General features: G+C 36.3%; 1 protein-coding gene across 4 annotated transcripts in view; it reads right to left on the reverse strand.

The window, feature by feature from the left end:
- LOC112046916 (steroid hormone receptor ERR2) overlaps positions 1 to 12,064 on the reverse strand; it is a 56,348-nt gene that overhangs the window by 34,189 nt on the left and 10,095 nt on the right. The window contains exon 1 of one of the 4 annotated variants that reach the window (XM_052888071.1): positions 895 to 1,456. The exons of the other annotated variants lie outside the window; for them this stretch is intronic. Coding sequence (XP_052744031.1) covers positions 895 to 966 — 72 coding nt within the window. The 5' untranslated portion in view covers positions 967 to 1,456. Of the gene's footprint in view, positions 1 to 894; positions 1,457 to 12,064 lie in introns of those variants that run through there. 4 annotated transcript variants of the gene reach the window in all.

Below are 12,064 nucleotides of genomic sequence, written 5' to 3' on the forward strand. Positions count from 1 at the left end.
TTATTTTGCTATTTCTCGTGAACAAATGCTACAATGAAATATATTGTAGACATGTGAACTTGCTCCGATATCTTTATGTTGTTAGTATCTTGTCGGATTTGTTCGTTTTGGCGGGTAGCCAGACTTGCATCATTTAAAAAAAGTTAAAAGTTTATCAGGAAATGATTTCTCATACAATCCCGTGAAAAATAAAAAAAAACACCCTTTATTTGGACGAGTGATGGTCAGGACCCTTGCAAAAAAATCCCAAACTCCATGCTTGTCTGTGGCGTGCACGTGGTTTTTAACTAACGTATGCACTATCCGTACAAATTGTACAAAATGGCCTCTGTCTCCGATTCCGGAGGGCGTGGGTTCGAATCCGGTCCAAGACATGCACCTTTTCAGTTGAGTGCATTTTAAGAAATTAAATATCAGAGAATTTTCTTAATTCTCTGCGTGTGTGAAGTCTGCCAATCCGCATTGGGTTAGCGTGGTGGACTATTGGCCTAACCCCTCTCATTCTGAGAGGAGACTCAAGCTCAGCAGTGAACCGAATATGAGTTGATAATGATGATGATGTATAAAATGGAAAATTTCTTCTTCAACAGAAGTTCGTATAATCTTTAAGGTAAGCAGTGCATTTTTGCATCTATGTGGTTATTGTCTACAGTGGCGTGCACTTGATAGATGCAAAAATGCCCTGCTTACCCTGACGACTCTCTACGAAACTTTATTGTTGAAGAAACTATCATTTTGTACTATTTTTATGTAAAGTGCATACCCTTGTAATAATCCTTGTGCACGCCACTGATTATCTACCATATTTACCCACCTATGGTAGAAACGTAGCCTGACACACTTACAGCTGTTATAAAATTGAAAAAATCTAGATCAATTTACAATTCTACTCACACATTTCATAGCAACCAAATCTGTTTGAATTGAATAAGTTGGAAATTTGCACGCAGCTTCCACCGAGCACATTTTGAAAGTTTACTTTTCACTTGAAAATCCAGTAATTTTGTGCTACACAGACCACTTTTATAACAGAGGTAAATGAAAAATCTGCACAAATTTTGATGAGCATTTTACGCTTATATTTGATTATTTTTCAAACACAGAGGGACTTTTTTGTTCATTATGGCGGTATTTTTTGTGCTTATAGTTTGATTTGTTAGGGCAAAAGTGGTTAAGTGTAGTCATCACAGTTTGTCAGTTGATTCTAACACAATACTAGGCATAGACTATAACTTTGACAAAACGCTTGATAGAGTCGTTTGAGAAAATCGAATTAATCACATAAAACACTCTAGCTTCACACTTCACTTACATATTGAATCAAATACATTTTACTGCAGTAAATCAATACCACGTAATTCCAACGATTTTCCCGCCAAAACACTTTTCATAGACACTCGACACAGCTTTCAACGAGCATTTTACGCGTAACTTTGAATAAAACGCATTCTACTGCAAAAAATCAATGAAATGTAACATGAGCATGTAATTTCTACGACTTTCCGTCAAAACAAATGTAGACACTGAATAGACCTTTAAACGACCATTTAACGCGTAACTTTGAGTAAAACGCATTCTACTGCAACAAATCAATGAAATGTAAAACAAAAGCATGTAATTTCAACAATTTTCCCGCCATAACACTTATCTTATGATGCGTTTAAACGACAGTTTCACACGTAACTCGAAGGGCATTTGAATATTTTCCAAAGAGACCAACGGCAAAGAGAAACCGCGTATGATAACTGAGGCGACGCTTACGCACCGTTCACGCACTGCGTACGCAGCGAGCACGCCCCCCCCACCAGCGCACGCGCCGCCCAGTATCTGCCACGTGCTCGTCTTCACTCAGATTGGTCCCTTCAACTGCGTATGATCACGCTTGTAGCAAATGTACGCCCTACCACTGCAGTACCTTTGTAACTGGCAGCGAATAAACGGGCCACAATAAACATGAAATGACGCCAAATAACGACTTCGCGTTGGTTGGCTGGCTGAAGTAAACTCAGTTATGAACTAAATAGTGTGCAGGTACGTTGTGGTTTACTGGTATCAGTATCGATATATTTATAAAGACTGTTTGTTTTATTTAAGGATAATTAATAGTTAATAATGTTTAGAAATATAATGTTTTTAACATGAAATGGAACCGACTTCAAACATGTATTTTAGTTATTTTGATTTTAACACAAAACTACAAAATCGATTTTCATGAAAATGAAATGGAACCAATCTGAAAGTATATTCTTTCAAACAAAATGATAATTTTCAAAATTGGTTAATAAAGGACTAAGTTATGAGGTAACAAACATTTAAAAAAAACATACACGACGAATTGAGAACCTACTCCTTTTTTTTGAAGTTAGTTAAAAATGAATGGATATTTTACGAGCATGTCACACAAATAATTAATTTCCAATAAAACTAATTTATGCAACCTAATACGCACTACAACAATTTCCACACAATAAAATATGTAATTAATATCACTAGATAAACCATATCAATATAAAAATTAAATCACTATAAAAAATTCAGTATTAGACACTAACTTCATAGTTCAAAGACTAAGAATTAAAAATCACTAAAAAAAAAAGACAAGTTTCTAAACCTCCAGATTCCGTTTTGTGTAACCGCTCATAACGAGTATGGTTAATAGTTATCCACTAGGTATTAATTAATAGTTAACCACATTTGTAAGCTATTCAATATCATGATGAAGTTTAGTGAGCTATGCGTTATGTTCCATGTATTTAAAAATGCAAGCATAGAGGCGTATGTTAGATGGATAGTCGGTATTATTTAAAATACTTTGTAGTATAAAACATAAAAAGTTTTTATTTTTTACTAAAAAAAAATTAGTTATTCAGTTCGGCATCTTTTTTTTTTCATTCTTTACAAGTTAGCCCTTGTCTACAATCTCACCTGATGGTAAGTGATGATGCAGTCTAAGATGGAAGCGGGCTAACTTGTTAGGAGGAGGATGTAAATCCACACCCCTTTCGGTTTCTACACGGCATCGTACCGGAACGCTAAATCGCTTGGCGGTACGTTTTTGCCGGTAGGGTGGTAACTAGCTACGGCCGAAGCCTCCCACCAGCCAGACCTGGACAAATTAAGAAAATCTCAATCTGCCCAGCCGGGGATCGAATCCAGGACCTCCGTTTTGTAAATCCACCGCGCAAACCACTGCGCCACGGACGCCGTCAAATAAATAAAAATGCTCCTATAAATGGGCTCGTCAACACCTTGAAGTTATGGGAAATACTCCCAAGCACCCTGTATATCTATCACAAGTATATCACAAGTAATGAAATGTACGCTATAAATCAACACAAAACTATAGAATACATATAAACCACTGTTCAGAGCCTCACTCTATAAATCGATTTCAGATTAATAGCTGACAGCGCTTTATTAACTACCTACGGAAGGCCAACCTGCATTTTACGACCTTGCTAACATATTCTACTAAAACAAAGTAATAAAATTAAATTCTATAATTGCGATGTTGTTTATTGACAGATCAGTATTAAAGTAAGTATTATTTGACTTGTGGTAGGCATCGGCCGTGGCTAGTTACCACTATCTACCAAGCTACTGGCATGCGATTTAGCGTTCCGGTACGATGGCGTACAGAAAGATTAAAGTACATACTACATACCCTAAGAGATGTTTTTCTTAATACTTTTAAATGCAGATTTTCCCAGTTTGTGCATAACCTGATCGCCAACCTAATGCACGCCACTGCTTCTAAGTAAGCCCGCTTTCATCTTAGTCTGCATCGTCACATAACATCACTTGAGATCGCAGTCAAGGGTTACCTTGTCTATGAGTATTTAAATACCCACGTATTAGTGGCTATAGTCTGGCAAGTTCGTTGATAAAACTCCCATGATATGCGGGCGACGGGGGGAAGACTGCGCGGGTGTGAAATCGTGCGTGCGAAGAAGTGATGTGCATCAGTCGTGGGTTTTTCATTCATCGATACACGCCCCCCGGCCCGCGCGGACGAAGTTGCCAAGCTATAGTTACGAGTGTTAATGTTAATAAAGTACGCACATACAACCGTTATGTAACCTGAAATATTTTCAGCCCATGCTCATACCTACTCATATACCTATACACCATAGATTTTTTTTTTACTATTTACAAGTTAGCCCTTTACTACACCTGATGATAAGTGATGATGCAATCTAAGATGGAATCGGGCTAACATGTTCGGAGGAGGATGAAAATCCACACCCCTTACGATTAGGTATTATAAGATATCGTACCGGAACGCTAAATCGCTTGTCAGTACATCTTTGGCGGTAGGGTGGTAACTAGCCACGGCCGACACCACCCACCAGCCAAAAATATAAAAATGTAAGTAGACAGACAGTAAGCAAGCGATGATTTTGAAGTAGACTGGTGGAGAAGCAGGTATCACAGTTAGATATGTCGTGTCGTACTGACTCGAGAATGTATTCGTTTTTGAATTTCGTATTTGTGACGGGTACGACACCGTCGTGTTCCGTACGCTCCATCTGTATATTATTGATTAATCTGTGTGAAAAACAAATTGAGCGCAGAAAAAGAATAAGGCTTTTGGCATAGTTTGAATTTTCTCGTAGGTATATGGAGTGCAGAAAAAGATATTCCCAGTATTAGTGAATCATCAGCCAGAAACCCGACAAATGTTATTGACCCGGTATTTATTCTAGTTAATATTTTTACACGGATTGCACGTATACTTTGTCAGCATACATAATCCTATTTGTAATTAGATTGTTAAGTTCAAAAAGCCTTGGAATAAAATCAGGTTCGGTCAACCATTCAATATTACCTAAAATTATAAGTAAAAAATCCATATAAATTCGGGGGATTAAAATTGCAAATTAGTTTAAAAGAAATACTGAAACAGAATTGTATGATTTTCAATACGAATTATGAAGCTGAAGAATTAGTTTGTTTGAACAAATTAGCTGCTAGCGCTAATCTCAGGAACTACTGGTCCGATTTGAAAAATTCTTTCAGTGTTAGATAGCCCGTTTATCGAGGAAGGTTATACGCTATATATTATCCCCGTATTCCTACGGAAACGGGTACTACGCGGGTGAAACCGTGAGACGTCAGCTAGATCACGCCACGGCCAACAGGAGGGAAGAATCAACGAAATTGTGTCAAAAACGGGAAATCTTTGTATTAAAAACAAATTTATTTAGCCTATATTGTAGCCTGCTTGGTTCATCCCGCATAAAGTTCATACCTAATTACAGCGATAATTATGACATTAGTACTAATTCCTCGCACGAGCTTTGACATAGGGCCCTACTTTCAAAACATTACAGACAATAAATGTTCTACACGTAAAGTGAGGTAAAATTACACGGCCTTAGTGCCTATAACTAAGATAAAGGGAAGGGGTGGTTAGTAACGCGGTCCCTATTTTTTTGTCGCGAGGTTCCTGATCAATAGAAGGTTAAGAACCACTGATGTATACGTTGTGTTAGGGCAGGCACGCAGCGGCGTCGGCGCGCCGGCCCGCCAGTCTCGATACGCTTTTTTGGCTATAGGGTTGCCACCATTTATTTTATGATTAATATTATTTATGAGACGGTTATTCATTATGAACTATTGAACCATTAGGGAAGATTTACGTCGAGATTAGTAGATACGCATAGAAACAGTGAAATCGATTTGATAACAGTATGTGTTAACATTTTCTAGGAAAAACAAAATCGATTTTTTTTTTGCTGAAAATGTTAAGTAACATAAGCAGTCGTAATGTGTTAAAACTAAATGTTAACTATTTTTCACAAAAACAATTGCAGTATTTTACTAGTATAACAGTTCTTGTGAAACATTTTAAAAGTTATAGGTGTTCAGATATTTTATTGGAATTTTATGTATCAATAGCTATCCATAGATATACTATTCCCATTTCTTATAAAATCTATTTCCATTTCCAAATTTCAGCCATAGTGGTTCAGTTGTTGCGAAGTTAAAAAGTAACAAACATCGATACAAATGGAAGCCTGGAAGAAATCGCTACGTAGCGCAGAAGTAGGATACAAAAGGCCGCCTTTTGTATCCTACTTCTGTGCTATACTTTGTTCTGTCTTGTTATTTGTTGTGGCGTAGAAATAAAGTAGAAATAAATAAATTAATAAATACAAACTTTCGCGTTTATAATGTTAGTAGGATCATATCCTTTCATTTTATACATATCTTTGTAGTTTTTATATAGCTAATACACATAATATTGGCAATTATTGTCATCGAAACGTCTATAATTTATATAGGCCCAGCCCTATATCAAAATAATTGTGTGGGAGAGGCCATTCGTGGAATAGCTCTCACGTAAATGTGTGCGTGCGGCGTGTGTACACGACTACATCGGTGTGCGCCGCCGGTTCATTGTCAAGGCCAACTGCCAAATCTCCCGCTTGAGCCCCCTTCCCCCCACACTTCTACTCCCTCATGTCAATTATACGATTTCAACGAAGCCAGCGAATTGTCGTCTACACACTCCCCGGCCAGTGGAACCTTCTCCAACACTAGCCCGCAGTGAAGCCGCAATATACAGCGTGCTACGGAATTCGTTTGAAAATTTTTCGCTTCTTAACATTCAGTACATACACGCTAGTAGGCAATGGCTGTGGACGCGATAATAACGTATTTTTAACGTTACCTATCGCATTCCGTATCGTTTTTTTGAGAACTCCGCTCGCGTGATCTTTTGATGGACCATTACATTCAATACCAAAGTTTTTATCTTGTCTATTGCATATGAAAAAAACTAGACTCATAATTGTACGTGTCAGACTATTATTAATCAAAAACAAGATGGTTTTTTATACAAAGCGCAATTTACCAAAAGCGCACAATAATTCGAATGCAATTTGAAATCAATAAATATAATAGCATAGGCAATATAATGCTTACATTTAAAATTAATAAATATTTCAAATGACTCAGAATAAAAATAATTTATTTCACAATAGCTAGAGATTGTAGAGTTGGAAGGTGACCATAGTAACTCCTTAACTAAGCAAAATATACCCATTAGAGATGCGCCGACTAGTCGCTGACTAATCGGCAACTATCGTAACTAGTCGGCTAATTGGCTAGTCAGCAAAAGTCGGCGCATCTCTAATTCCCATAGAGTTTATATGGCCGTACATTGTTATACCAAAAATATTTCTCCAATTCCACGGGCGTGGTTCCCATTCCTGTGGGAATACGGGGTTAAAGCACAGCCTATGTTACTAGCTGATAATCTAGCTTTCAAAGATTTTTGAAATCGGGTTAGCCCTGAAACTATCACAAACTCACTTTCACACTAATAACTAGCGGACGCCCGCGATTTCGTCCGCGTGAAAATTGATATAAACTTTCAACCCCTATTTTATCCCCTCACAGGTCGAAATTTCAAAAACGCTAGAACAAATTTTTAATTATGTCTTATCAAGTGCTTAAATATGAAGTTTCATGGTTTTATCTTTTAAAATTAAGAAATCCCATACAAACTTTCAACCTCTAATTCAACCTCTTCGTCCCTTTTTTTCGCAATAAAAGGTAGCCTATGTCCTTTCTCAGGGTTTAAAGATTGTCTGTGCCAAATTTCATCAAAATCGGTTGAGAGGTTTAAGCGGGAAAGCGTAACAGACAGACAGAGTTACTTTCGCATTTATAATATTAGTACGGATGGTCGTTCATTAAATGGTCTTATAGCAAAAAGCTTCGACTACCTTAAGAAGCTTTTACTTGGCTTTTCAGAAGTCGGATACAGAAGTCAGATCCTGGTGCGTATTGAAGAGGTTCCTCACTCTGGAGCCCTGACCACCGGTTGCTTAAATGTGCCGCAACCGAAGGGCTCGTTTTTTTTTATAAATAGTATTTACAACAAAAAATATATTATAGAATAATATTTTTTTTAACATGAAAAATGGAACCGACTTCGACAACCGAACTTGAATACAAAATTACTGAACCGATTTTCATGAAAATCAAATGGGACCAATCTGGAAGCATACTCTTTCAAACAAAAAAAGAATTTTCGAAATTGGTTAATTAATGACGAAGTTATGAGGTAACAAACATTAAAAAAAAACATAAACATCGAATCGAGAACCTTCTTTTTAAAGTTGGTTAAAAATATCCTACAATGTAACAAGGATTTTAACTTTAACACGTCCTAGTTTTCCATCACGGAAGCAGTTATTCAATCAGATCATTATATTATTTATATTAACATCAATGCATGTATATTATATGTATATGATATGGCCATGACCATAGTTTCGTGGCCTTGTGACCTATCTGATACATAAATGTTTTATCTACAGACCGCAGCGCATGCTGAATATAATAACAATCGTGTACATACTAAGATTTAGATTAAAGTATTGATTAATTATATAATTCAATAAATTGACATGCAAATATCTAGCAACCAGTAGCGCGCACCGTATAGACATAAAGACAATGCTTTATCTAAAAAAGTTTTGGCAATAGATAGATAGATATATTGCACATAACATAAATGCTGGTAAAAAAATGTGTCTTTTTTATCTTCTACAATCTCAGCTGATGGTAAGTGACGATGCAATCAAAAATGGAAGCGAGCTACCTTGTTAGGAGTAGTATGAAAGTCCACAACCCTTTCAGTTTCTACACGACATCATACCGGAACGGTAAGTCGCTTGGCGGTACGTCTTATGCCAGTAGGGTGGTAACTACCCACGGCCGAAGCCTCCCACCAGCCAAAAGTCGTCTACGAGTAGGTAAGTACTTATACTTTTACTCAAACCTAACTAAGTGCCAGTGCCTCTGTGTCGTCTACGAGTATATACATTTACTCAAACCTAACTGAATGCGAGTGCCTATTCTTGGCATTCGCTAAGTCAATTTAAATAAATGAAAGCCACTGAACTCATTTGACATTTAATGGTTTTCCATTTGTTTAGGTAATTGGATATGCTACGAAATATACTTTTTGACACGAAATTTTTCATTATATGTATGTCTCAATACGTCTCAATACTAGGCTCGTGATAGCCCAGTGGATATGACCTCTGCCTCCGATTCCGGAGGGTGTGGGTTCGAATCCGGTCCGGGGCATGCACCTCCACCTTTTCAGTTGTGTGCATTTTAGAAATTAAATATCACGTGTCTCAATCGGTGAAGGAAAACATCGTGAGGAAACCTGCATACCAGGGAATTTTCTCAATTCTCGGCGTGTGTGAAGTCTGCCAATCCGCATTGGGCCAGCGTGGTGGACTATTGGCCTTACCCCTCTCAATCTGAGCGGAGACTCGAGCTTAGCAGTGAGCCGAATATGGGTTGATGACGATGTCTCAATACATGAATATTATTCAGTAATCTTTTTACATTAAACATTAGTTAAATCTCTTATTAAATGTAATTTCATTACTTTATATCATAAACTAGTGAAATAATACTAAGTAGTGAGCACCCTAATTCAAAGACACAACAAAGTTCGTAGACGACGTAGGGCTACGAATGTTTACGTAACACCCTAACGCTACGACCTCGTTTATATTTATATTTCCAACTAACAAAGATGGCAGAGAAACGCGCTAGTATGTACTTGAACTTTTCCCTTTTCCTAAGCCTCATAGATTAAGTTGGTTTTACTGAAATTTTCATCTATACATGTTTCGGCCGTAGCTATTCAACACCCTACCGGCAAACAAGTATCTACCGTCAAGCGATTTATTTATAATGAATTTGTTTTCGTTTGGAAAAAAAAGTGAAAATTTCCACCAGAAATTTTCATCGATTGCCGAATTAGCAGCGGACTCATGTGCATTATGTTAAAAATCGAATACATTATAGATTAAGAAATGCAATTTTTCCAACAAATGATAAAAACGAAGTCAAGGCTACAGCATTATCACATGCACTGTGTATACTAGATTAGATAGATAAACAAACTGTACTAAAATATAACAACATTGATCTTTTATCTATTGCGGGACAACTTTTTATCGATGACAAACTTGAACTTGCCTGAAAATCCTGAAGAAAGACATTGTTTTAAAATTTCTGAACTAATTGAACTCAACGCCTACTTTCAGAGTTTGTTTAAACTAATAATTCGTAGATTTGATTTTATTGTTTATTTGTTTATATTTCACTATTAGACAGCTAGGTACATCCTCACCGAGTAACAAACCCTATGTTAATATTTTATCCCCATGTTCCCACAGGAACGAGAACTACGCGGATGAAACCGCCGAACATCAGCTATCATCTACATAAATAATAATAAGCCAGAATCATGTTAGATACTCGAAATATTTTAACCGAAAGAAAATAGGTTCCAGCTCATAATAGAGTCTGTTAAACCGAAGGAGAGTTAACTTTGTTTACAGTTTATTTTAACTTTGTTTTAATTCTATTCTCGAACTTTTCTATCTTTAGAAAACTTATAAATAACATAACTTTTAAATTGTCTGTTTCAAGGTGTGGATTTCAGTTAATTTGTTTATTTTTTATAACATTTACGCATATGCTATTGACACTATTTAAGAATTTGGAATTACGGTTAGAAGAGTAAAATAATCACTTTCTAGGCAAGAGCCAGGGGTGTAGCTACCGCCTTATGAGACGTATTAATGATACGGGGCCTTAGGACTACAAGGAACCCCACGTTTGAAAGCAAAAATTTGCTAAATCTACTCCACAATCTCACTTAATCTTTCCCGGATATATAAGCTTTCCGGAATAAAAAAAAAAAACAAAAAAATGCAGAGTTTTCACTTCAGAAATGACAAATGTAAAAAAAAAGTTTTCTTCCCAGGTTAAATAAGCATGCGCCTAAAAGTTGGAAACGTTATACATAATAGGTTAAGTCACTGTCATATTTATTTTAAGCGAGCATTTTCGTTTCTTTTGTGATAAATGTTTACCCTTCATTTGGGCCCCTCCAAGGCACGCTACGCCACTGGCAAGAGAGTTTCATCGTATGCTGCAACTTCGATTACCTTCAGGTATGATTGCAGTCAACCTCTAACCTATATAAAAACCGGCCAACTGCCATACAGTTTTATCGACTTGAAACATCGCTTTTTGTTACTAACTAACTGTATCCAACTATTACTCTACAGGATTTCTACGAAATTTTCCGTCTCCAACTACTCACATTTCATAAGTTTGTCGACTTTAACTCCGTAACTTGAAAGCCTTACTTTAGCTGTGATAATTTTGCCCAAAAGCTTGTTTGTAATTAATAAATAATTTATTGTTGACAATATTTTGATACGTTACGGCCTACATCTCTGAAGGTAATCAAGGAACTGAAAATTTCAAGTTATAAATAAATATTATCTTGCCAATATAATTTTCTTATCTGACGTTGACACATCTTTTGTTAATCCACAAGTCAGACATGTATGGGAAATTCAATTATTCGTCCATCATACAAAAATTGGGAAATTAGTCCCATGCAAAAGGTTACGTCAGTACAATACGATGTCTTCTGATTCCCATTTTTCCAACTGGAATTTACTGGATACCAAGAAAAATCCAATAAGATATCTAGATCATTAAAAAAACTCCAATAAACAAATATTCAGTGTCTTGCAATGCTTATGGGATCTTTCTTCGCAAGTGAAGACAGGTGAGATTGTAGTAGGGCTACTCGTAACTTGTAAAGAATAAAAAATAAAAAGTCCTCTCGTCAGGGGTTGATAGGTAGAGATTACTTATAGCAATAAGGCCATCTTTGCAAGCTAATTCTTAGTTTAAATTATCAAGTTTTAAAGGTTCATTTATTTTTGTATTTTTGTGTGCTTATTATATTAGTATTTCTTCTCTTTTATCTTCTTATTATAGTTTATTAATTTATATTATCATAATGATGATATAACTACATTCACGATCGCAAGCCGTTTATTGAAAGATTCTAATTCGAAAAGTTCCATTACAAATTTCTCATAGTAGTTTACGACCGACCAAAAACGAATGCTTATCATAATTGATGGCCTTGAATGCATTAGTGCATACTCAATTTATAACTCCCTAAACAAATTGAACGGCTGTTAGAACAAAG

The sequence above is a fragment of the Bicyclus anynana genome, chromosome 21 (assembly GCF_947172395.1).
Source record: "Bicyclus anynana chromosome 21, ilBicAnyn1.1, whole genome shotgun sequence".
In the NCBI taxonomy this organism is placed as follows: domain Eukaryota; kingdom Metazoa; phylum Arthropoda; class Insecta; order Lepidoptera; family Nymphalidae; genus Bicyclus; species Bicyclus anynana.